A 26,294-nucleotide genomic window follows, 5' to 3' on the forward strand; every position below is an offset into this window, starting at 1 on the left:
TCATCTCAGGTCATATCTCACGATTGTGGAATCAAGTCCTGTGTTGGGCTCCGTGCTGACAGTCAGAGCCTGCTTGAGATTGTCTCTGTCCCTCTTGTGCTGCCCCTCTCCTGCTCTCTCTCTAAATAAATTAAAAAAAAAAAAAAAAAAGGGAGAAAGGGAAGAATGGGCCGTTGTTGCCCCACGCTTGCTGCTGCTGCTGCTTGCATCCTCTTGTGCCCATGGCCTAACCGGGCCATCAGCTTTTTAGCAGATGTACGGTAAGCACTATTTTGCACAGAAGACAGGACCCGAGTCTACAGACACTAATAATTGATTTGTCTGGTTTTCCCTATTTTCTTTTTTCATGACTATATCTATTGCCTCATGTTGATTTATATACATAACCGGGAAAACTGGTCTTACTGCAAAAATAAGTTTTGTGGTTTATCTAGGAATAATACAGAAAATATTGCTTTTTGTGAGGAAAATAAAGTTTTCAGCTTATTTCAACCTAATAAAGGTTGAAGAATTTTGTGGGGCGCCTGGTTGGCTCAGTCAGTTAAGCATCCGACTTCGGCTCAGGTCATGATCTCGCGGTTGGTGAGTTCGAGCCCCACATCGGGCTCTGTGCTGACAGCTCGGAGCCTGGAGCCTACTTCAGATTCTGTGTCTCCCCCTCCCATGCTCATGCTCTGTCCCTCTCTGTCTCTCAATAATAAATAAATGTTAACAATTTTTAATAAAGTTTGAAAAAACAAAAAAGAAACACTGCAGAGTAACTGTCTAGATTATTTAGATCCCTTTAGGTGAGGCATGTGTGATGGATATGTGAACTAAGAACATACAACCTTTGTCATATAAGTGATGATGTAAATATGAGTGTATTACATTTAAGTTGCTATAAAGGACATCATATGTATTTTTCTGAGTATGCAAATATCAGCTTCATTTCCTCTTCCTTCTCAAGGCACATGAAACTAAGGAATCCTCAAATTTGAACATCCTCTTTATTTAAATAAATTTGTATTCCAAAAAGAACATAAGGCAATTTACAAAAATGCCAAAAATAAGACAAAAATTAGGTTAATGGGGAAAGTAGGAAGTAAGTACAAATGAGTGTAGATAAAATAAGATTATACCAGAGAGAGCGAGGACACGAAACTCATTCCCGGTGTCTGATTGGGGAGGTTACGTGACTTAGTGCAGACAGGAGAATTTACCCTGTGGGTTCTCCAAGGTAACATCCTATAAGCTAGAAAACTGTGTCTTCAACGATAATCTTTACAGCAAACAGTACTGAACTTCACAGGGCTTTTTCTTCTACTGCCAATGAGAAAAATTACTGCACACCTGGAAAATGATAAAATGAGGATTACTTGTCAAGTTTGTTTTAATTTGTAACATACTAGATAGAAGCAGTGGCAATTTATAGCCCTGCAGGTGAGAGGTTACCTTGAAGAACCTGATAAAGGATTAGGATTTTCTAGCCCAGCGGAAAAGGTGTTATGATTCAGCTGAAGAAAGTTAACCGGGAATATTGTATTGAGGAGGTTCAGAATAAGCCACCCCAAAATATGCTACTTTGGCATGTGGATTATTTTGAGCTGAAGATAATCAAAGCCTGGTAGTCTCAGGAAAAGCTTTTTATCTCCTTCTTAACTGCCTAAAAATATTAGAAAGGGCACCCATACCAGGAAGAGAGCCATTATCAGAGAAAGCTTTTTCAGCTGAGAGACTTATCTGTGTGGCAGGAAAAACATTTGCTTACCAAACATTTAATTTACTCTTCTCATCTTCCTGAGAATTGTCTTCCTCCTCTTTGAAGCCCCAAACCTCTATCCTTTTCCTTAGCTCAGAACAGTATGTAAATCTCAACTGCCTGGCCAGCTTTGAGTCTCATATCTTTGAGGGGCTCCCTTACATATGTAATTGAAATTTTTTGTTTTATCTTGTTAATCTGTCTTTATTATGGAGATGGGAGAGTTCTCAGCCAAGAATCTAGAAGGGTAGAGTAAAATTGTTTTCCTCCCCTATAGTATCAGCTATTTTACTTAGAGTCCTTTCCTCTCCAAGTATTTAAAGCTCCAATGCTCAAATGCATGCTGAACTAGGTCTCATTGATATCACTGGACATTCTCTGTTATAAGCCAGATGAAGGAAGTGTTCATTGAGTTGTATTAGAAAACATCTACACGCTCATTCATTTACATATTGCTTATGGTTGCTTTCATGATATATGACAGAGACTGAATGGTCCCTAAAGCCTAAAATATTTACTCTCTGGGCCTTTACAGAAAGCATGCCAACCCCTGAACTAAATAAAACATTGATACCTATTCCTTAACTAGTCTGAACATTTTGCTTAATTTTTAACATCAGCTAATGTTGATAGATGATGGGATACCAAACACATCATCTTGGTACTTGGTAGAAGCAATTCTATAGAGCGCCAAAATACTACTGCTAAATACCAGAGACTCAGAGTCTTTGGTGGCTGGCCCCTGGAATCAGGGTTTTAACATAGTCCCCAAATGACTTTTACCCATGTGCAAGTTTAAGACCTGCTGGAGCCCTCTGGTCTTGTCCAGTGGTTCTGTACAGCTTCTGGCTCCATAGATCTAAACTGGGGCCCAAGACTGCATTTCTAACAAGCTCCTGAGTGATACTGATGTTGGTGCTCCAGGGGCCTTAGTTTCCTCATCTGTAAAATGGAGATGATAAACATCTATATCATAGAATTATATTAAACAAAGTAACGTACACTTATATCTTGCTCCCACATCTTTCAAGCCATAGTGTTTGGGCAAGTTACTCAATGTCTTCGTTCCTCTAAATAGGGGTAATAATAATGATACCCACTTCACAAGTTTGTTGGAAGGTGTAAATAATATGTGCAAAGTAGCTAGAACGGAACACAGTAAATACTCAGTAAGATACTCTTCTGTTATCATTATTTGTTACATAAGGTGTCTGATGCATAGTAGATATTCCATCAACTCCCTCTCTATTCCCTCCCTTTACGTCCCTCTAGTCTCTTCTGTTGATTTCTAACATGTCTAATTACAGGACTTCTTCAAGGATGCTGATTTATTTTTTTTTTTCAAATTTTTTTTTTCAACGTTTTTATTTATTTTTGGGACAGAGAGAGACAGAGCATGAACGGGGGAGGGGCAGAGAGAGAGGGAGACACAGAATCGGAAACAGGCTCCAGGCTCTGAGCCATCAGCCCAGAGCCCGACGCGGGGCTCGAACTCACGGACCGCGAGATCGTGACCTGGCTGAAGTCGGACACTTAACCGACTGCGCCACCCAGGCGCCCCAAGGATGCTGATTTAGAAATACTCAAACCAGGGGCACCTGGGTGGTTCAGCCGGTTGAGCATCTGACTTCCGCTCAGGTCATGAACTCACAGTTCTCTGTCTCTCAAAAATAAAAGGAAGGGAGGAGGGAAGGAAGGAAGAAAGGAAGGGAGGGAGGGAGGGAGGGAGGGAGGAAGGAAGGAAGGAAGGAAGGAAGGAAGGAAGGAAGGAAGGAAGGAAGGAAGGAAGATCCAAACCATTCCAGAGGGTGCCACACAAATGAGGACCCAAAAGTTGCTGAGATATGAGCCGTGATGCCCAGGCACCTGTTGGATGGCCTTCTGGCAGAGTGCCTCAGGACAGACAATACGGGAAGTGGGCTTGCTGATCCTTTCCATCTCATGGGAGCACAGACATTCCCAAGGTTCCTGGACATTCTTACTTTGTAGCACATTAATCTATGTGGCACTACGTTTACTTTTCTGAGGACACCGTTTGGGACAATGTATGGTAAGCCTGAGAGGTCATTTCTCTTTGGCAGCACTGCCCTCCATAACAAAGCGAATGTTCTGTGAAAGGCATCTGGATTTTGTTTCAGGCTTCTCTTTGCTTTCTTGGGGTTTAAGTGCTGCCAGGAACTGCCTTCTGAGAATTGTTTAGGAAACCTTAATTTCTGGACGCAGGGTGGTGTTTATGGTTACATCCTTGCTTAAAATGACCAAATTAGGGCCAATACTGTCCACAAGGGTGCCCTGGCCACCAGCAGTCCCTATCAGTCTTGTGGCCACCTAATCTCCAGGCTTGCAGAAGACAGTCACTGGTCATGATGTGCCTTCCATGTAAGACAGCAAGACTGAGTGGGAGGTACACTTTCTCTACTAACCAGGTATGTGGTCTCTGCCACACACCAGCATAGGAACAAGTCCAGTATCGATGCCACGTCTTTATGATGGGCTCCATGCCACCTCTGCTTGTTTCGTTGTGAGAAGTTTCTGTTCAAATAAACACACTGCTGGGACTAGAATTCCCAACCAATAGGACCTAGAATAAAAGGAGAAGTTGTGGGTTTTCTATAGAGAATAAACAAATGGAAGACAAAGAAGAGAAGGACAATAATTAATGATATTGAGCATCTATGCTTTGCCAGGCACTGTGCTATTTGGGACCATTTAGACTTCAAGAAAATTTGTGATAAACCTATTACCACTGTACATCCCTCCCTCCCTTCATGTCTTCCTTCTTTCTTCCCTCTCTGAATAATTCACTCAAAAGCTATTTTATAGCCTCCCATTACCTCCCCTCCCCTCTCCTCCCTTCCCTTAGAGGCCAAAGGGGCTGTGACAGCAGCAGCAGCAGCAGCAGCAGCAGCAGCAGCAGCATGGGTGGGGAAGCCAAGGAAGCAATCAATGTGCTAAGGAAATTAGATTACAGGAATTGGGGTGGGGGAGAAGGAAAGCGAAAGAGAAGAAACTATATTGAGGATAATGGGAATGAGGTTTCTTGCTGTTCAAGAAGAGATTTACAAATACGGCAAAGGGAGAGGCTAGAAATAACCCTGACGTGCTAGACCAGAATTGAAGGGGTCAATGCTTTTTTAAAACACTTACTTATTTTTGAGAGACAGAGTGTTAGCGGGCAGAGAGAGAGGGAGACCCAGAATCCAAAGCAGGCTCCAGGCTCTGTCAGCACGGAGCCCCATGTGGGGCTCGACCCAAACCCACAAACCACGAGATCAGGACCTGAGCCATCCAGGCGCCCCTCATTGTGCACTCTTAAAGAGACAGCTGCTGAAAGAGATACATGAGTATATGTATATATGTATATAGATACTAATATACTTTCTAGATCTATCTTCTCAGAGGGTCTAGTAGTAATAACATAGTAGTAGCAGTGAGCACACTTACTGCCTAGATCTTAGTTTTTAAACACTAAAAGGAACCAGGGCTCCTTGGGGAAATGGTTGACTCTAAGTCTGGTGTGGAGAATGTAGAAGATGAGTCTGGAGCATCTTGTTGTACTAGAATGTAAAGAAGTGCTCAATGATCAATGAGGGTGTATCAAAAGGATAAAAGACACAACTTGAGGATTTCATCAAATATGGGACAATTTGAGCACTAAAATAAATAGCAGATTACAGCCCATTGAACAAAATGGGAATCGTAAGTCCATATAGATATGAATGAATGAATGAATGAATGAGGAAGAGGGAAAAGCTCTTCCTTATTTTAGAATGACAAGTACTATATGTAGGAAGAATTATGGAAAAAAGAAATCACAACTGGACAGCCATTAAAATGGTAGTTAATTGGGGCACCTGGGTAGCTCAGTCAGTTAAGCATCTGACTTCGGCTCAGGTCATGATCTCACAGTCCATGAGTTTGAGCCCCGCATTGAGCTCTGTGCTGACAGCTCAGAGCCTGGAGCCTGCTTCAGATTCTGTGTCTCCCTCTCTCTGACCCTCCCCCATTCGCTCTCTTTCTCTGTCTCAAAAATAAACATTTAAAAAAATTTTTAAAAATGGTGATTAATTCATGTGGGATTCACCAATAAATGCTACAGTTGGCATGTAGAGGTTTGATTGGTATAGGATGTTAGCATAGTTTGGGGAATTTCTCTTCACAAAATACTGATCAATTACAGAAGGCAAAATGACTTTAGTAGTGACTGAGGAAATGTCCCAGGTTGAAGGAAAATAATGAAGGGCAAAACTCAGTGAATGGGATGCTGTACCAGAATAGAAATGACATGTTGAAACACTTTTCAAATTTTGAATAGGGTCTGTGGATTGCACAGTAGTGTTCGATCAGTGCTGATTTCCTGTTTTGGACTGCTGAATTAGCATGTGTTAGAGTGTCTTTGTTTTGTAGAAATGCATACTGAAGTTTTCAAGAGGGGATTGGGCAAGGCGTCTGTGACCTACTCTCAAGTGATTCAGAAAAAGAATGGGGTGGGGGAGGTGTGCAAATGTAACAGAATAACAAAAAAATGGTACAAATGTGATAAAAGGTTGAAAACTGCAGATTGTGGGAAAGGGGGATATGGGAGTTCTTTTTACTGACAAGACATGAAGTGACAGGCAAAGGATCTATGATTAGTAAGTTTAATTCACTAATATTGCATTACTGTCAGGGTATTTGCTGTACCTGCCTTTTCAGCATGTCCCTGAAACAGGATTACACATCCCAGCTCACTGGAGTCTGGCTTGACGTGAGACTTGCTCTAAGAGTCATCATGTGGTTCTGCCATCTCTTTTCCTTCTGCCAGGAAAAAAGAATATCCAAAGGCTGCTCCTTTAGCCTAGATCTCAGAGCCAATCCACAGGGGCAGAGCTGCAGCATATGTGAGCCAGAAAGAAACCTTTGTTGTGGCAAGCCACGGAGATTTGGTGGTTATTTGTTACCCACAGCTAACTTAGTCTCGGCTAACTCATAAATTAGCTAGTAAATAACTTGGGTCGTTAGAGTGTGAATATAGTTTATCTGTCTGACATCAAAGTCCATGCTCTTTCCACTTGATATAAAGAATTATTTATTGATTTTAAAACCATTTTATTGATTAAGCTGGGTTTTGTTGTGCTCACCTGAACTGAGCTTGTCCCATTTCTTAGCACTGAGGTAGCATTTGTCTTGTACTCCTTTTTAGTCCTTATTCTCCTTTGCAGCAGAACCATTATATCCAGTAATATTGTAGATAAGATAGCCCAAAAAAATTTGTGACAAAGTACTAAAAAATGCTAAATAAAATATGGCTGAACTAGCAAGAAAGTAAAGGAAATAATCAGAGTATTTACTCAGAGTATTACTCTGAAATACTATGAGACTAAAAATGGAATGAAAACAGAAATCCAAAGAGAAGGACATGAGCAACAAAGCTAATGGTTGTTCAAAGGGTAGATTTGACTTGTAGAGATTAAGGATTATATATATATATATATAATGTATATATACACTATATATTTAATGTATATTAAATATATTATATTAAATATATTAAAATGTTAAATATATTTAATTAATATATTTAATAAATATATAATATATAATCACATATATATACATATATATGATACAGATGCTATATCTTTTTATTTTGAAAGAGTTTAAAACTCAAATAAGTTGCAGAAATAATAGAGAGTTCCTATGTGCCTTTCTCTAAGCTTCTGCAATGATAATATATTATCATAGCACATTGGGAAAACCAGGGAACTGACATTGGTACAAAACTATTAATTCAGGTATATACCCTATTTGAATTTCACTAGTTTTTTTTTTTTAATTTTTTTTTCAACGTTTTTATTTATTTTTGGGACAGAGAGAGACAGAGCATGAACGGGGGAGGGGCAGAGAGAGAGGGAGACACAGAATTGGAAACAGGCTCCAGGCTCTGAGCCATCAGCCCAGAGCCTGACGTGGGGCTCAAACTCACGGACCGCGAGATCGTGACCTGGCTGAAGTCGGATGCTTAACTGACTGCGCCACCCAGGCGCCCCTGAATTTCACTAGTTTTTAACACACTATTTTCGGTGCCAGTCAGTGCCCAACCTTGTGTTACCTCTTAGTGGTACCCTCCTCCCAACCATAACGCTTGGCAACCACTGATCTGTTCTCCATCACCACACTTTGAGAATGGTATATAAATATAATCATACAGTACATAACACTTTAAGACTGTTTTTTTTTTTTCTTTTCACTCAACACAATGTCCTGGAGATCCATCCAAGTTGATGCATGTATCCTTCCTTTTTATTGAGTAGTATTCCACGGCAAGGATGTTCTCTAGTTTGTTGTCTATTCATTCACTGAAGGTTGTTTGGCTTTTTTCCAGTTTTTGACTATTACAAATAAAGCTTTCTATGAACACTCATATACAGAGTTTTGTGTGAACCTAAGTTTTCATTTTTCTAGCATAAATACCCAGGAGTATGATTGCTGGGTGACAGGACAAACGTATATTTATAAGAAACTGTCAAACTGTTCCAAAGTGTCTGTGCCATTTTATATTCCTCCCAACAATGTATGAGATAGCCAGCTGTCTGCATCCTTGTCAATATTTGGTTTGTCAGCACTTTTTATTTTAGCCATTCTAAATAAATAAATTGTGGTTTATAGCTACAATGAAATACTATACAGTAGTGAAAATTAAGGAACCATAGCCATACCCATCATCACTGAAGATTCCCTTCAGTCCTTCACAAGATAATGTATTCTAATAATGTTCAGCTTTTGCTTTCAAAAAGCAGTTTTTATGTCTTGCTATTTGTCAGTATTTCAAGTTATGATAACATAAGGGGTTGGTTATGGAAACTGGGCTCTGAGTCACTGGGGAGGAAGGGTGGAGCTTCAATTTGACTCCAGCCTGGGACACTTATGAAGTAATCAAATAAAATGCACTGGTCACAAATCTACAATATCAGGTACTTCTCATATTTCCCAGGAGTACTCCCCCTCCCCCCACACACACACCTTTTTCATAATCACAGTTGCACCCCTTGAGATCTTATGTTTGATGAAAATCAGAACGTCCCTATGGCTGTCCCTGGCACTGAGTTCCTAAGGACTGTCCAATCACTGATGGTAGCAACCACCTGGGCCGCCCAGCTCCGCGCCCCCCAACCCCCCAACCCCTCCTCCCTTCTCTAAGATCTCGACGGTGACCGATGGGGCAGCTTTCCATTTCAATTCCCCTTCACTCTCTCACCAAAACTCTCAAGTCTGCGCAGGCTTCATCACTCTATTAGAGTGTGTACACCCTGGGCCTTCCAGGCCAAAACATCCTCAGTTGGCCTTCAGCAAAACCAGCGAAGACAGCTAAATTCGGGCCTTAACTGATTTATCGCGCAGCGCTTCTTAACTAACCGGCAGCCCCTAGAGGGGCAGCCTCTCGTCACCGCGTCCACGCCTCGCTAACGCAACAGACAAGGCGCCCGGAAGTGGCGGCCAAGTTCTGACGTCAGCTGGCTGCGCCGAGTTGGCAGTTACCGTACAGTTGCTGGGAGGAGGCTAGAGGTGGAGCCGCTGGGGCCAAGATCATGCCGGACAGCGAGAGGTATTCTGGGCAGCAGAGGCCGCTAGGCTTGGGATGAAAGAAGCAGGGCAGATGCAAAATCTGGAGAGCGCGGGGGCCGGGCGGTCAGTCAGCACCCAGACTGGCAGCATGACTGGTGAGTGTCCCGGACCCTGCTGCTGCCACCCCAGCCTTCGCTCTGCCCTGAGCCTCTGCCTCCGACTAACTCCGCTTTCCCTGCCTGCCCCTCTTCGCCTGAGCTTCTGCCCCGGGACGTCTCATTCCCGCCCTAGGCGCTTTCTTGCCTCTGTCACAGGGGAACCAACCCCTGGCCCGGCAGCACCCGCTTTTGAAGTCGCGCTCACAGCCCACCCCTCCCCTCCCCCCCCCCCGCCCCTTTTCCTTCTCCTTTTCCTTCTCCTTCTCCTTCTCCTTCTCCTTTTCCTTTTCCTTTTCCTTTTCCTTTTCCTTTTCCTTTTCCTTTTCCTCTCAGGACCTAGAGCTGGGATCTCGAGTATTGAGCTTGAAAATTCCGTGCTTTTGACTTGATTTCCAAATTAACCACACGTGACGCTTTCCTGTATTTCAATGCCTTGCCAGCAAAGGTCACCTCAACTGCCCTTTTTGCAAACCTCAATTTAAAGAAAAGCTTGCTCCACGTTGACATCAGATGCAGGGACTTCTCATAACTTCCTTTGGATTGTTCCCATAGTTACTTGTATCAATTGTGCCATTTTTACCCTTGACATGTGAGGGCCGGAGAAAGGGCCCAAGTTTGAAAAGTGCCAGAGGAGGTCGCTGAAAGTGAGGTTGTAGCCAGTCTCCTGCCCTTGATTGTCTTGTCCGCGTATCCTTTTTTTCTGCCTCCTACTAATGCAGCTGAGTTAAGGCGTTAGCACCCAAACGGCCTTGAGTATTAGTTCCTATTTTCATCATTAGTAAAATTTTAAAGTGTCTGCCTCTCTTTTGTAGGTCAAATACCAAGGCTTTCTAAAGTCAACCTTTTCACTCTGCTCAGTCTCTGGATGGAGCTCTTCCCAACAGTAAATACAGCCCAAAGACAAAAATCTCAGGTATATTTTGTTTCCATAGTTTTTCTCACTTAGAAAAGCAGTGGTCTAAGATTTGATTGTTTCAGTTTCTGTCACACTTAAAAACAAACCAAAAACCTTAAAATTTGCAAAGTACTTTTGTGGTTTAGTGTGGTATTTGTAACTCATGGCTGTAATAGCTCATCTTTCTAATCTAAAAATAGAATTGTTAACCATCTCAGACTATGCCATGTTTATCAGATATTAATGGTATTTATATGTTGGTTTGGACAATTAGATTACATAATTTATCATTCAGTTGTATACAGTTGATGTTTCACGTGAGTAGTTTTCCTCCTCTCCCACCAAACTAAATTACTTGAAGGTTGAAATCATGTCTTATTTTACCTTATTTTTCCATGTCTTATTTATACCCCTTTAGCATCTACTTTTGTAATAGGTGATCTGTGAGTGCTAATTGATTTCTTGTTCCTAAATAAGTCTCTTTTTTGGATCTCAAAGAGGTGATCAAAACAGATTAGGAATGTATAAAAAGATAGTCCTAGAAGCCAGTGGATTTGAAGCACATACATTCTACAGCTTTACTTTCTCCAGCCCTTGGGCAGCAAGGTGCTACTGTCTCATCATTTTCCTCTGTGCTTTGAGTGGCATGATGGTAGGTTCCCAATGTTTTAGGGGACCAAGGCCATAAGCACAGGATTTGTGCTTTTCTTCTCTTGCAAAATTGTACTTGTATTCTGCATCTGTTTATGGAAGTTTCCAACTTGTCAGTAATTGTGCTGAAAGGTTGTTTCACATATTCCACAAAATGATTTTTTATAAATCCTTAAATTCCCACAGTACTCTTACAAGGTCATTCATAACCGTCTGTTTTTCGTTTTCTTTTTGATGTCTTCATTATGGTGGATATGGCTATGTGCTTGCCACTGGAGATACAAAAAGAAAAGATTTGGTTCTTATTTTCTAACGGAGACTAAAATTAAGCATTTAAACAATTAAGATGCAATTGGATGGCAGAGTCAAGTACCAAGTATAAGCAGAGATGCTACTACGACTGAAGACTGCAGGCCAGGTGCTACATGGGGAAGTGAGGGAAAGATGCACTGGGAAGGCTGCATTTGCACTGAGACATGAAGAATGAGTAGGTATTTGCCAAGCCAAGGGACTCCATATGGAAACATCTGGAGGAGTAAGAGAATTTGTGGTCCTCACGGAGGAGGGTGAAGTTAGGTGGAGGGAAGAGACTAAAGATGAACTTGGAAACGTATACAGGAATCAGCTAATAAAAAATATTGTATGCCTTCCAAGGGAGTTTAGATTTTATAAGTAGGGACCACATTGAAGAATTTTAACAGGGAATTAAGGAATTAACTTATTGACGATTAGAACTTTATCTTTTTAAAGCACTTACAGGTTCACAGCAAAGTTTCCGGGAAAGTATACAAATTTCCTGTGTACTCCCTGTCCCCCTACCCCACGTGATATCCACCATTAACCACATCCTCTCCAGAGTGGTTCATTTGCTACAATTGATGAACCTACTACATTGACACACCCTGATCACCCAAAGTCTACATTTTACTTTATAGTTCAGTCTTGGTGGTGTATCTTCTGTGGGTTTGGACAAATGTTTAATGCATGTAACCATCATTATGGTATCATACAGAATATTTTCATTTCCCTAAAAATTCTCTGTGCTTCACCTATTTATCCTTCCTCCACCCCCAACCCTGGCAAACCACTGATTTTTTTTTTTTTAAGTGTCTCCATAATTTTGCTTTTCCCAGAACATCATATAGTTGGAATCATATATTAGTATGTAGCCTTTTTGGATTGATTTCTTTCACTCAGCAATATGCATTTAAGGTTCCCACATGTCCTTTTCATGGTTTGATCACTGCCTTCTTTTTAGCGCTGAGTAAGATCCATTGTCTGGATGTACACACTTTATTTATCCATTTACCTGCTGAAGGAGATCTTGGTTGCTTCCAAGTTATTGCAATTATGAATGAAGCTGCTATAAATATCTGTATGCAAATTTTTGTGTGGACATAAGTTTTCACTTCCTTTGGGTAAATACCAAGGAGCATGATTGCTGGATTGTATGATAAAGAGTGTATTTAGTTTTGTCAGAAACTACCAAACTGTCTTCCAAAGTAGCTGTACCATTTTGCATTCTCACCAGCAATGAATGAGGGTTCCTGTTGCTTCACATCCTCTCCAGTATTTGGTGTTGTCTGTGTTCTGGATTTGGGGCATTCCAAGAAGCAGGTAGTGGTATCTTGTTTTAATTTGCATTTCTCTCATGACATGTGATGTGGAGCATTTTTTCATATGCTTATTTGTCGTCTGTATATTTTTTTTGGTGAGGTGTCTGTTAAGGTCTTTGGCTCATATTTTAGTCTGGTTGTTTTCTTATTGTTAAGTTTTAAGAGTTCTTTGTATATTTTGGATAAGTGTCTTATATCAGATGTGTCTTTTGCAAATATTTTCTCCCAGTCTGTGGTTTCTCTTCTCATTCTCTTGACAATGTCTTTCATAGAGGAGAAGTTTTTCCTTTTAATAAAGTCCAGTTTATCACTGATTTCTTTCATGGATCATGCCTTTGTGCATCCAAAATGTCATCGCCATACCCAATGTCATCTAGGTTTTCTCCTATGTTATTAATTGGAGTTTTATAGTTTTGTGTTTTACATTTGGGTCTATGATCCATTTTGAGTTGATTTTTGTGAGGGTATAAAGTCTGTATGTATACCGGTATTTACTCTTCCTGAAAAGATGGTATCTCTTGGAGTAGTTTTCTCTTCCAATTCCTATGTGAAATGTTAACATTATTAAAACTGTTATGCATTGTTACTCCCTATTTCTTTTTCTTTTTTTTTTTTTAATTTTTTAAATGTTCATTTATTTTTGAGAGAGAGAGAGAGACCAAGTACAAACGGGGGGAAGGCAGAGAGAGAGAGAAAGAGAGGGAGACACAGAATCCCAAGCAGGCTCCAGGCTCTGAGCTGTCAGCACAGAGCCCGACGTGGGGCTCAGACTCACCAACCGTGACATCATGACCTGAGCTGAAGTCGGATGCTTAATCGACTGAGCCACCCAAGTGCCCCACTCCCTATTTCTTAATCACTCCCTCAACCCTCAGCCTGGCTCCACATATTATTAATGGCTTTGATTTCTCATTTCATTCTGGATCTGGATCCAGCCTTTTTCACTTAACATAGGAAAATGCTTATGCTGTAATACTATTATAAACATTGAAACAGCAACTTAGTCTAATAGTTTACGAATAGCTAGTGGTTTTGTAGTTAGCCTAGCTGGGTTCACATCTGAGCTCCATTTCTTACTAGTTGTGTAATCTTGAGTAAGTAACTTTACCTCTCTCAACTTCCTCATCTGTAAAGTAGGATGTAGCTGGTACATACCATATGGGGCTTTTATGAAAAGTGGTTGAATTAGTATTTATAAAGCTCTTAGATAGTGACTGGCACATACCATGTGCCATATGTGTTTGCCATTATCTTTTTAATGTTTGCATAACAATCCATTGTATTGATGTACCGTGTGTATTCCCTTAGTACTGGACATTTAGATTGTCATTTATTTTTACCAGCTTCAGTATATTTTAGCTTACAACCCCTTCTTTTTTTTCTTTTAATTTTTTTAAAGGTATTTGGTTGTTTTTTTTTTTAATATTTGTTTATTTTTGAGAAAGAGACAGAGTGCAAGCAGGGGAGGGGCAGAGAGAGAGGGAGACACAGAATCTGAAGCAGGCTCCAGGCTCTGAGCTGTCAAGGGAAAAGCACATTTAATTAAAACTTTTAGACTAGAAATCAGCACTATTGAAAATGGCTGCTGTTTTAAAATAATAATTTCTCCTATTGGTTTGGCTTTCATTTTAGTTAAGTTAAACATACCTAATTTCCTGAATATTACCTTAGTATAAGAATTAGAGTAACTGCATTATTGCTTCATTTTTCTCTACACATCATATATTATCCCTGTCTTCCAACTCTTCCCATTGTGTACTCACTGTACTTTTCCAGAACAGTAGCAGATAACATCATGGTTTAGACGGTGGATTTAGGGCTCAGATCCTGGCTCTCCCGTTTATTAGCTGTGTGACCTTGGTCAAATTATTTAATCTCTCTCAGCCACAATTTCCTCATCTGTAAAATTGGAACAATATAGGAGCAACTCTGTAAAGTTGTGAGGATTAAAAGAGATAATTTAGAGCTTGCCACTTGGGAAACACTCACTGTTAGGTATTGTTATTATTATCATTCATGTAATCACCATCACCACTGCTACCATCCACACCCCCACCATTTCACTACCAACATCATCACTTTCTCCACTTCCTGTTCTGCTGGAATAGAAACCTTATTCCCAGGATGTGGCTCTTCTTATAAACTTCTTAGAGGTTATTCCTTTTCTAGCATCCAGCCTTTGTTTTTTAAGACTAAGAGGTTAACATTCACCAAGTTTGCCATTCGCACTTTCAAACTTTCTCTAATTTATTATGTATCCCACCTATTTCGGGGCTCACAGAATTCTGCTGTATCACTCTGTCTTAATTATCTACTCACTTCCTAGTCATTTTCCTGTGTCATAAGCTCTGTAAGGGCTACATCCTAAGCAGCTAGGTCTGTGGCTAGCACAGAGCAAGGATTCAATAAATATTTGTTGAATTAATAAGTGAAGGAGTTTGGTCCCTGGCTCAAAACTTTCTACTTCAAGTTTTACTTGTGGACATCCTTATGTTAGTGTCCTATTGCTTCTATAACAAATTACCACAAAGTTGGTGGCTTAACACACATAGTTATCTTACAGTTGTGGAAGTCAGAATCCTGAAATGGGCCTCACTAGGCTAAAATCAAAGTGTCAGCAGGGCTGTTTTCCTTCTGGAGGCTCTGGGAAGAATCCCTTTCCTTGCCTTTTCCAGCTTCTAGAGGCTGCCCACATGTCTTGGACCATGAACCTCTTCCTCCGGTCTTTAAAGCCAGCACTGGCAGGCTGAGTCTTTCTCATGATGCATCACACTGGCACTAACTCTCTTGCTTCTCTGTTTCACTTGTAAGGATGCTTGTAATTACATTGGGCCCACCAGATAATCCTGCATCTCAGGGTCAGATGATTAGCAGCCTTAATTCCAGCTACAGTCTTGCCATGGTCATGTAATGGAGTCACAGTCTCCAGAGATTGGGACAGGCACGTCTTTGGGGGACCATTATTCTGCCTACCACAATCCATATCTGATACCTTTACTGTGTAGTTTCTTATCTTCCCACTTCCAATTAGTTTATTTCTTCTTCTTTTTTGTTTTTTTTTGTTTTGTTTTTTTGGCATCCTTGGGTGGGCATGAACCAGTTCATTTACTTCTATTGCCCTTTAGTCCTTCTTAGCCATGGCCACACTCTGGACTATTCCTCAAAACTGTCCCAACTCTGAAATCTTAAACTACAGAATTTTATTTTCTGACCATAACTTTCAATCCTTCTGTATTTTAGAAAAGTATGTAGGGGCCTGATTGTAAAGGCCTTACTTACTAGATTAAGTAGTCTGAACTTGAACCGGAACAGTGTGTGAAGTCAGTGCAGACTTCATCAGGAAAAAAAGTGAATGATCCAAAGCCAAGAAAAACAACCTTCAAATAAGAAATACTGAGTTAATTCTGTGTTTTGTGTACTAATCTTTTTTCTCCCTTAATCTGCTTTTAATTAGGAAAAGGAAGAGGGAAAGCATGGACACTTAGGAGATAATGAGGAGGTGGCCAGAATATCTACTGATAAAAAACAGGTGAATTTTTATGATTTGTTAAAAAGACATGTGTTTGTCATAACAAAGCAAAAAGAATGGTATGAAGTAGAATAGAAGTCCCTCTTATACTCAGGTTTCCCATTCCCACTTCCAAGGCAGGTTCTTATATATACCCTTCTAAAAGTTTTCTGTGCATTTACAAGACTATACATGTCTCTCCTGTAAATAACAAAACCAAACAAACACAAATAATTATAGGTTATTCTATAATATGCTCCTACATCTTTCTTTTTTATTTTAATCTTCACACTTAACTCTTGATACATTTCCATATTAGTTTATATAAATGTATTGAGAAACATTCTTATCTGGTTCTCTCGTACTCCAACACATCTTGCTGGTTTAAAGAACACAAGGCCTCTTACACAACGCAAGGCCCTAATTACTATTGACTTAGACCATTTCTCAGAGTTGTGTTTGCAGCAAGCAACCTTGAGGGTTGAGGTAATGTCTCCCTCTGGGACAGAGAGGAGATTTGCTTGCTGTCTGTGATAAAACAACAGAATCCCAGGGTTGGTGTTCTTTTCCTATCACACAACCCATCTGGGTTTCCTGTCCAGAAATCCATCTGGGCCCATCTGCATGGCTCCTATGGGACTTGTGGGCAAGGGAACCATCACAGACACTGTGCTCATTCTGCTTGCTGTGCTGTGAATGACCCAGGAGTTTTCATGTCTTCTGCCAGCATCCATGAAAAGCAGCAGGCTGATATACTAGCTCATAGAAGGGTAAAATGAAAGCCCAGAGCTGGTAAGATGAACTTTGTTCTTTTTAATATTGCATAGTATTTCCTTCTTATTTTAATCTTCTGAGTTTTCCAAAGAGATTTTAATTTATTGGGTGTCTAGAAGAGACAAAACACGTATATTTTGGGAAAAGTTACCTTGATGACTCTAATATACATTCCTGGAGATTTCCTGATTAGTTCTGAGAGTGAGTCTCTAAAGTGACTTGACTCTTCCTGTCCAACAAGAATATAGAAATAATTTGTCTTTGAATATTTAGATACTTTTAATTATAAGAAAGACAAAGGTAAAAAAAAAAAAAATTGACTCACCATTTAATATACTAGATTGTTTACCAAAACAGACTGTGCTCTTTTGCTTATGTTTTTTTAAGTGTTTTTTTGTTTGTTTGTTTTTGTTTTGTTTTGTTTTGTTGAGAGAGAGAAAGAGAGCTCACAGGGGACGGAGGGGCGGAGAGAGAGGGAGACAGAGGATCCGAAGTGGGCTCTGTGCCGGATGGGGGGTTTGAACTCCTGAGATCATGACCTGCGTTGAAGTCAGACACTTAACCGACAGAGCCAGCCAGGTGTTCCTCTTTCGCTTATGTTTTATGTAAAAGCTATGTGACTAAAATTACGTAGATGACTTGCCAAGACGTCAGTGAAGTGAAGCAGTTCAGATCCGGAACAGTGATCCCCTGAAAAGATTTAGTCCTCTGGGAGTTACAGGAAATGGAAGTGCAAAATGAAATGCAGCTTAGGCTTTTATTTGCTTTGTTTTAAGTTTGGATTGGAAAAGCCTTTGTCTCAAACTTGATATTTTGGCCTTAGCTGGAAACAAAATGAAAAATAAAAGAGATTTTCTGAGGTGAAAACTCGACTCTAGACAAAAAGTGATAAACTTAGCCTAAAAGATTATTCTAATAATAAATTGATGAGTACACTTCCAACTTATTACTATACGTTGTTTTTTTTTTTTTTTTTTTTTTAAGTCTTTTTTGGTCAGGGTGTCTGGCTTTATTTCTGTCTGCTTAACTAAGAAAATCTAAATCTAAAATCATCTAATGGCAACCATTTCCATTTGTCACAGTTGGTTCAGTATAATAAAATGAGCTCTAGCATCCTGAGATCTTTTGATAAGGGCTTAGCAGTTCTTTTCTGAAGTTAAACTCACTGGAAGTATTCAGGAGCAGATACTAACATATACTTTGTATTTAGAGGACATAAAACTATTAAGAAATTTGGGGATGGGATGGGGAAAGAGCTCATAAATTCAAGATAAATGTAAAGCTTATTTTAAAAGCCAATATAGATCTTTCATGTTTTAGATATATTTTTGGAAATATATTTTGTAAAAGAAAGAGTTTTGTATTCCTTTTAAGTGTCCTTACAGTTTAGGAAATGTTCGTTTAGCCCAGAAAGGGAATTCTATAAAACTTTCTCTATTCTTTCCTTTTTAGGCATTTCACAGAATATCATTCTCCATAGTTGCAGACATTTATACTCATAGCTGAAACCTGAAACTTGACTGTTAATATAGCTTTGTTCTAAGATGTTTAAAGTAATTTCAAATGTGTCCTGTTGGGGTAACTGTAGAGTAAAATCCCTTTGAAAGGAAGTAGGGAATAATGAGTACCCTATTCTCAGTCTAAATTCCCCTCATGTTGTAACAATCTGTCCCAAAGCCAACATTCAGGTTAACATTCTATACCTCAGAGACCTTTCCTGTGAAAATGGCATAAAACTATTTTGTGCCGTACATTGAACTGTTTTTTAACTTAGTCTGTTTTATCTGATATTATCATTGTTACACCAGCTTTTTTTATTAGTATCAATGTAAATTAGGACACTTTAGCTTTAATTTCATACCTCTTTAGAATCCCAGCCCATCCCCAGCCTCCAGGGCTTAAAAGCAGAGTCAGCTTTTAAGCTATGGGTAGGATACTGCTGAGGTAGCTCAGGCTTCCGGCTCTGGCTCTGGCTTTGAGTTCTCTCTTCCTTTGTAACACCTCAGGGTGAGTCTTTCTTCCTTTTGAACTTGACTGTACACTTAAAACCTTTTTTTTTTATTGTAAAATCTGTATATTTGTAGGAGGTGGGACCTAACCACATTAGTCTAGACTGCCATAGTGCTAAAAATGGGTAGAGCCAGTTTTTAGAAAGAAGTTGAGAATTCTCTTTATTTAGTCAGTATTTTAACTGACTTAACTTTTAACAGTTAAGATGACCTCTGCTTTAGTTCTGCCTTTTACCACCTGTGGATCTTTTAGAAAGTCACATAATTTCTCTGGGCTTCATTTATCCATGTATAGAATCATAGGGTTTTCTAAATTTTTCCTTATTACCATGTAGAAGCTTAGTACTAAGTAGTTATGGACTAGGTGGTATAAGAAGCAAGCAAATTGACTTGGCTCTTGCCCTTTACTAGGTTAAAGTGTATTCATTTTTCAGTAGGACAAATTAATGATAATTAAATCCTTCATTGTTTGGTTAAGAAAGCCTAGATTTAGAAAATTTCTGGTATAAAGCTAACATTCAGAAAAGTTTTTGGACCTAATGAGAAATGTGCTTTTGTTCAAACTGTGTCCAGATAAAGAACTAAACAAAACTTTCAGTTTATTAATAAATCAAGTATACTATACGATATGATTATTACATATGTTAAAAACCAAAACTCAACTGAGAAAATATAAAGGTCTACTTGTTTTATTCAATGATTCATGAATCGGGCAGCATGTCATATAATAGAGAGGAGCTCTGCAAAGCTGTAAAAATAGGAGACTTCTACAGGCAGAAGGGGCAAGAAAAGGAAGTTGCTAGCAAAAAGTGGATTGCTTCAGCCAAGGTCACATTCTTTTGGGGGACTACAGGAGTCTACCAGGTGGATTTCCTTACTAACTGACCAGGAAATTCCAGTCTGGCGAAAATGCAATTGGGTTAGGCATTAGGTGACAGTCTGGTGATGTGGACTTGGCACAAGTGACTCCCATTTGGGGCCTGTTGTCTCTTGGTCGACTCCACCTGAGAGATGTGATCAAAACTTAAGGCATTAGCGCCACCCCTAGCTATTGCTCTGAAATTCTTGCAGTTTTGCTGATCCTCTGTGTGGTATTCACACACCATGGGTTCTGTTTTTGCTTTTGGTGGGTTTTTTTTGCTGAATCTTTGTGGTGTTCACAGATCATGACTTTGGGTTCACATTTTTAAAGTCAGTTATTGTCTTCATTTCTTTTCTGATATTCTGGTCTGAAGGAGATGATTTGTTTGGTGGTTAGCGGCTGTGAGCACACATTGAAAGCTGTATTTGAGAGAATACAGTGTGCCAGAGAGGCTACTATGATTATAGGCAGGGTAATCCCCCAAATCTGGAGTGTTTTTGGAGCTGTGGTTCCCCAGCACCCAAATCAACCAAAATTAAATAAGTTAAAGGAGTGTTGAGGGAGATACTTTCTTTTCTTTTTTAATTAAAAATTTTTTTTTCAATTTTATTTTTTTTACCTTGAAAGAGAAAGAGAGAGTAGGGGAGAGGCAAAGAGAGAGAGAAGAGAGAGAATCCCAAGCAGGTTCCATGCTGTCAGCACAGAGCCCATTGCAGGGCTTGAACTCACAAACCATGAGATCATGACCTGAGCCAAAATCAAGAGTCAGACGCTTAACGGATTGACCCACCCAGGCACCCTGCAAGGATACACTTTCTTAAGCCAAGTGGCTTGTTCAGTGGTTTTATGCAGCTGAGTTTCAACTTCCTCAGAAGTGTTAAGTGCCATAAGTAGTGTTGTTCACAGCACAGATACCTCCTTGTTCAGCCAAAAGATAATTAAGGGCAATCCTGTTTCCAAGAACGACTTTAGTCAGAAGGTCTAAGGATTTTTGGGGGTAGCTATTTTTTTTTAGCAACAGATTCCGTAATACTTTAAAGAGTTGAGGAGATTCCTTATCACAGCCTCATTTGTACTCACTCCTAACCAGGGAAGTGGATCTGCCAAAGGGAGCTAATTTTGACTCACATGTGCTTCCTGGTAATTCCCGTTTGAGTCTGAAAGGTTTGAACCTGAAAGGTGAGCCATGGAGGCCAATGCAATTTAAGGCTATGTAGAGTGTACAGGCAGCATCAGGGCAAGTCCACAGTCATTTGGAAGTTGGACTAACCCCTTTGTAATGGCCTGAGATATCTTTCAAGGCCCAAGCAAGGCAAAACGTGGACAGAAGAATCATAAAGACCTCATCTGTAAGAATTAGGTAAAAGGAGAATCAGACGGGAGGAGGAATAAAAAGAAATGTTTTGGATCTGATGTCTTGGGAGAAGGCAGTATACCTCAATGTTGGCTCCTTCTCTTCCTAGTGAATTTGATTTTGATGTCTTCAGCTTTGCACAGGACCATATGTCAGGTGCAGCCTTCTTCAGCTGTGACATATGTACCCAGGGGTCAAGTCCCTGATATTTCGTTGCCATCTGGAGAGTGAGGAGGACCTAGTATAATCTCTTCTAAGGAGATTCAAGGGCAGTCTTTGTTCTTAGTAATTCCAAATCAGAAGCATGGGAGAAAGTTGGGAATGTTATTTTGGAGAGTCATAGCCGGATATTTGAGGTAACTAGAATCGGGATCTAGTCCAGTTTACAGGTATAGAACAAAACCTCAAAGACTAAAGAATTAGAATCTAATACAGACAAAGGTGCAAACATACTTTTTCTCTCTACTATTACTCCCATATTTTAAAAGATAATTACAGTAAAATTAATTTGTTTTCATTAAACATGGCCTTATTTACATAAGTACAGCAAAAATAGTGATTGACCATATAAGCTCTTTTTTCATACGGCTTTGCAGAAACTTCTCATAAGGAATCTCAGATTGAGCTCTTAAAAACCTCTGAGGCCAGGAAACTAAGCCAAGGACTTGCCATCAGATTTTATCTACAGTATCTATAGTTGGGGTGAATTTCTCTTTCCTCAGGTCCCCCCAAATATCCTGAAGTTCCCAGGCCTGCCAAGAAGGCCTTACTTACCTGTTAAGACAGCTGGGAACTCTTTAAGCAAGGTACCAGGCTGGTCTTTCCAAGTAGTTCCTTAAAGCTGTCTGGTCATATTTGAGTCTATATTCAGTCTATACTGTCTAATCTTTCCGATTGTGTTATAAGGAGACCAGATTCTCATTGAATTTATGCAAATAACTGACTAAATTGCCATGGAAAGAATACTTAAGTTTCCAAATTCTGGAGGGGTCAGATAAGGAGAAAAATGTTTCATCTTTGTATACAATGGTATACTATATCAAATTGCTTTAAGTCATACATAACTTAAAAGAAAGGTTTCCTTAAATTTGGAAAAACAGGACCAGCAATGCTTTAAACAAAAAGTTGTAAAAAATTATAATTCTCCTTGTCAGTTCATTCAGTCCTATGTATTAACTATTTGTTCTGCTGGATTCCAGTTTTTCCAATAGTTCAAGAAATTTTTACCCAGTTCATTTTTATTTTATTTTTAACATCTTTTAAAATTTTTTAACATTTATTTATTTTTGAGAGACAGAGAGAGACAGGGGAGGGGCAAAGGGAGAGGGAGACACAGAATCCAAAGCAGGCTCCAGGCTCTGAGCTGTCAGCACAGAACACGACGTGGGGCTCAAACCCACAAATCATGAGATCATGACCTGAGCTGAGGTCAGATGCTTAGCTGACTGAGCCACCCAGGCGCCCCTACCCAGTTCAGTTTTATGATCTTAAAGCTATCAGAAACCTATGCTTGTCAAAGTGCTTTCCATGAATCTCCTTGAAGATGAAGCTTTTCCAGGAACACTTTTGCAAAAGCATCTGAGTAAAACAATAACTAATGTAAATGACAGAAGACTTAAAAATGCCTCCTTGTTAATGATCTGATGAGAGCTCATTACAGGGTTGTTGCAAAGAAATTTGGTTATTTCTGTGACCTACAACATTTTAAGATAAAACTGGAATTATGACTGATAAATTATACTAGGACATATCAGATGCCAGGAATTTTATACGGTTTGGGGAACACTTGTAACATATACCTGCACAAATACATTAAAAAGGCTTCGTGTTACTTCTCATTTGACAGTGCTTCCCATGAAATTCAGCATATCATGTAAGCCTAATTATCCTAGTTTAACATCTCTCTCTTTCTCTTTTTTTTTTAAATAAGGAGAAAAAACAATTCTTTTGTGATTTTCCAGGGACTTTCTGAAAAATCCCAGAGTTAATTCTAGGCCAAAAAAGACTTCATTTAGAATTTTATTTTTATTTTTATTTTATTTTATTTTATTTTATTTTATTTTATTTTAGGGGGGAGTTTGTCACAAATATCAAAAGGTTTTAAAACACTTAGTCAAATCGGATCATAAGTCACTGAAATAACTCTTATTTACCTACTTTAACCACCGTCATAATTAAAGACTTCGAAGGTAAATACAGAAGTTAAATAGTTGTAAAAAAAATTAGTTCTTTTAATAGCAAAGAATCAACTTTTTTTAATTAATCAAAGACGTGGTAGAGACAACCAAAACATGGGAGATTATTTTTTATTTATTTATTTAAAAAAAAAATTTTTTTTTTGACGTTTATTTATTTTTGAGACAGAGAGAGACAGAGCATGAACGGGGGAGGGTCAGAGAGAGGGAGACACAGAATCTAAAACAGGCTCCAGGCTCTGAGCTGTCAGCACAGAGCCCGACGGGGGGCTCGAACTCACGGACCGCAGATCATGACCTGAGCCGAAGTCGGCTGCTCAACCGAGTGAGCCACCCAGGCGCCCCGAGTGTCCAACTCTTAATCTCAGCTCAGATCTTGATCTCAGGGTCGTGAGTTCAAGCCCTTGGGCTCCGTGCTAGACATGAAGCCTACTTAAAAGAAATTTTTTAATTAAAAAATTAAAAAAAAAAACTTCATTAAACTTGTTCTAATCTTAGCCAGCTTGATCACACACAATATTCCTTTCCAAAGACTCCTTTTCTACAAATATTCTATAACCTTTTTGGTATCCCTTCAGATTTTGTTCTCCGTCTTTCCTCTTTCCCATTCTGAAATAACTAGTCTCACTATAGGACAAAATTACTTGCTTTCCCTCAACAAAAAATGCATGTCCATTCCTCATGCCTTCTTTTACTGAAAACACACATCCTACTTTCCTTTGCACATGGAGATTTTTTTATTATTATTTCTAGTAGCTTTAATTAAATATATTAGAATTTTTAAACCCTTAAAGACCTTAATTTCTAATAAAAATAAAGAAGTAAACAATTGTGAACTATCTTTTACATTAACATTCTGTGGCTTGGCAAATTTATAAGTACTTTTCATAATTTCTAAAAATGTAGACCTTCTCATAGTAAATTTTTCAGTGTGACACAAAACGTGTTTACTAACAAACCCCCCCAAATCTGTAGTTCCTCTATAAAAGGAAACTAAAAAGTAGATAAACCTATGTCTAGTAATGAATGTTCCAGTGTTTTATGTTATTTGGAAATAATCTAGATATTCAATGACTATCCATCGTTTAATTTAACTTAGCAAAACTTCAAGGTTTCAGGTTACCGAAAAGATTTGGGGAAACTATTTAAAAAGTTTACCCAAAAACTTTCATCTCACTTACATCTATTTAGTTCACTTCTTTTGAGCAATTATTTTTGGATTGCTTAGGAAAATTTCATCATTCCAAGTTATTTTTCTACCTGACAGATTTTGTAACAGAGATGACATGAAATTATTTGACTAGTATAAGGAGGCTGAATGAAGTTGTATGACTGCTTTATATTCAGTGTTGAGAACTCTAAAGACATGTCTATGTTAATTAAACCAACAAGCTTAAATAAGCCTTAATACTGAATGTTTTCCCAGATCATATGAACCTGAAAAGCATTTGGGTTTAGTTTCGATTATATTTTGGAGAATTTTGTGAATAATCGATACAAATGTTTAATTTTCTTTAAGCCAGTTAAATAGAGCTCTTTTACAAATTAATTTTGTCAATACTATCCAGAGGTAGAAAATACCACACATCTACAATACATATACATAGATGTACTTAAATATATAGACCAATGCAAACAGAGACCTTATAGCTTTCATTTTAAGATTGTAGCCATGAGACAGGTATGGTAATGCAAAACTCACTAGCTTATAAAAGAACAGTTGGAATAAGTTAAATTTACCTATTCAGATGGCTGAATCTTTTTCTGTAATATTTGGGGAGATGACATTGAAGATTTGTATTTGACCTTGACAAGCAATTTTATGAAAGCTGTCAACTAGATTTTGGGCAAGGGACCTTCTGTGGCAGTTTGTATTGATAAAAAGCCTCCCTCCACCCCGCTTTTTTTCTTCAGTCTTAGGAAGTGGGGATGGTTTAGATCAGAGTTCCTGGGGAAAACCCGGTAAAACATGTACATGTCAAAGACACAGGGAAAGAACGTAAGTTCCTCCAAAACTACTTACAAGCTTTTGAGATAAATGCAGGAGATTTGGGGACTGGTAAAAAGGGTAGGTGGACTTTGAATTGATTTTAGAGCTGCATTTCTGGTTTTGCAAAGATCTGTAAGATAAGAACAGGTGCTTTTAATTTCTCAAGGAATTGGATTGTAACTTAAATGATATCACAGGTTGGTCCACCCATCCAACCACATTATTTTCAATATGCTTTTTATATCAGGGAAAATATTTCCAACGAAGGTGGAATTCAAAAGATTTCTATGTTCTGGATTTCGAGTTGTTTGTAATGTTTTAGTAAACCCACAAAAGCTTGGGAAGGTTTTTTTTCTTTTCGTCTGTATTCATAGTTTGTATTTTAGCTTAGGGGAGAATACCTAAGAAAAACTCCTGTCAAGCATTGAATACCAGCTTTTAATCTGTCCAACTTCCGATCACAGGACTAGCTACTTAAAAACATCCTTTGGGGCGCCTGGGTGGCGCAGTCGGTTAAGTGTCCGACTTCAGCCAGGTCACGATCTCGCGGTCCGTGAGTTCGAGCCCCGCATCGGGCTCTGGGCTGATGGCTCAGAGCCTGGAGCCTGTTTCCGATTCTGTGTCTCCCTCTCTCTCTGCCCCTCCCCCGTTCATGCTCTGTCTCTCTCTGTCCCAAAAATAAATAAACGTTGAAAAAAAAAAATTAAAAAAAAACAAAAAAAAAACAAAAAAAAACCCATCCTTTTAAATACCTTGTCAATTTTTAGCTGAGACAAACAGTAAATATTCCTAGCAGTTTTAAATAACTCCTTGGACTCCAGGAGCATCCCCAGAGAGGGTGCAAAAGATCTTATTTTCTCATACTGGTTACTGTGGACAGAGATCCAGGAGAACAGACTCTGGTAAGAGTTCTCACACCGAGGCAGCTTCTGCCAGTTTTTCCTAGGATACATCTGCAGGCTCCTAGTGGAGTGTGAAGTAGGGTGTAGCTTTGGT

At 39.2% G+C, this 26,294-nt stretch overlaps 1 protein-coding gene and 1 long non-coding RNA gene across 4 annotated transcripts in view; one reads left to right on the forward strand and one right to left on the reverse strand.

Moving 5' to 3' along the window:
• Nucleotides 1-970: 970 nt before the first annotated feature.
• LOC147584776 (uncharacterized) lies at nucleotides 971-9,214 on the reverse strand. Of its 2 annotated transcripts, none has more exons than XR_015253337.1 (3): nucleotides 8,979-9,214; nucleotides 3,539-4,322; nucleotides 971-1,332 (listed from the first exon to the last, which is right to left on the reverse strand). It is a non-coding gene; the product is annotated as an uncharacterized LOC147584776 (long non-coding RNA). The 2 variants fall into 2 exon arrangements; XR_015253336.1 differs by having other exon boundaries at nucleotides 4,165-4,322; nucleotides 8,979-9,204.
• Nucleotides 9,215-9,227: 13 nt separating this feature from the next.
• Nucleotides 9,228-26,294, forward strand: part of CDADC1 (cytidine and dCMP deaminase domain containing 1) — a 48,495-nt gene continuing 31,428 nt past the window's right edge. For both annotated transcript variants that reach the window (XR_015253304.1, XM_025924259.2), the window contains exons 1-3: nucleotides 9,228-9,441; nucleotides 10,257-10,357; nucleotides 16,061-16,135. Coding sequence is in view for 1 of the 2 variants with exons in the window: in XM_025924259.2 (XP_025780044.1) it covers nucleotides 9,360-9,441; nucleotides 10,257-10,357; nucleotides 16,061-16,135 (258 nt within the window). In the remaining variant the exon portion in view is untranslated. The remainder of the gene's footprint in view (nucleotides 9,442-10,256; nucleotides 10,358-16,060; nucleotides 16,136-26,294) is intronic.

This window comes from Puma concolor, chromosome A1 (genome assembly GCF_028749965.1).
Source record: "Puma concolor isolate L17-30 chromosome A1, mPumCon1.1.hap2, whole genome shotgun sequence".
Classification (NCBI taxonomy): Eukaryota; Metazoa; Chordata; class Mammalia; order Carnivora; family Felidae; genus Puma; species Puma concolor.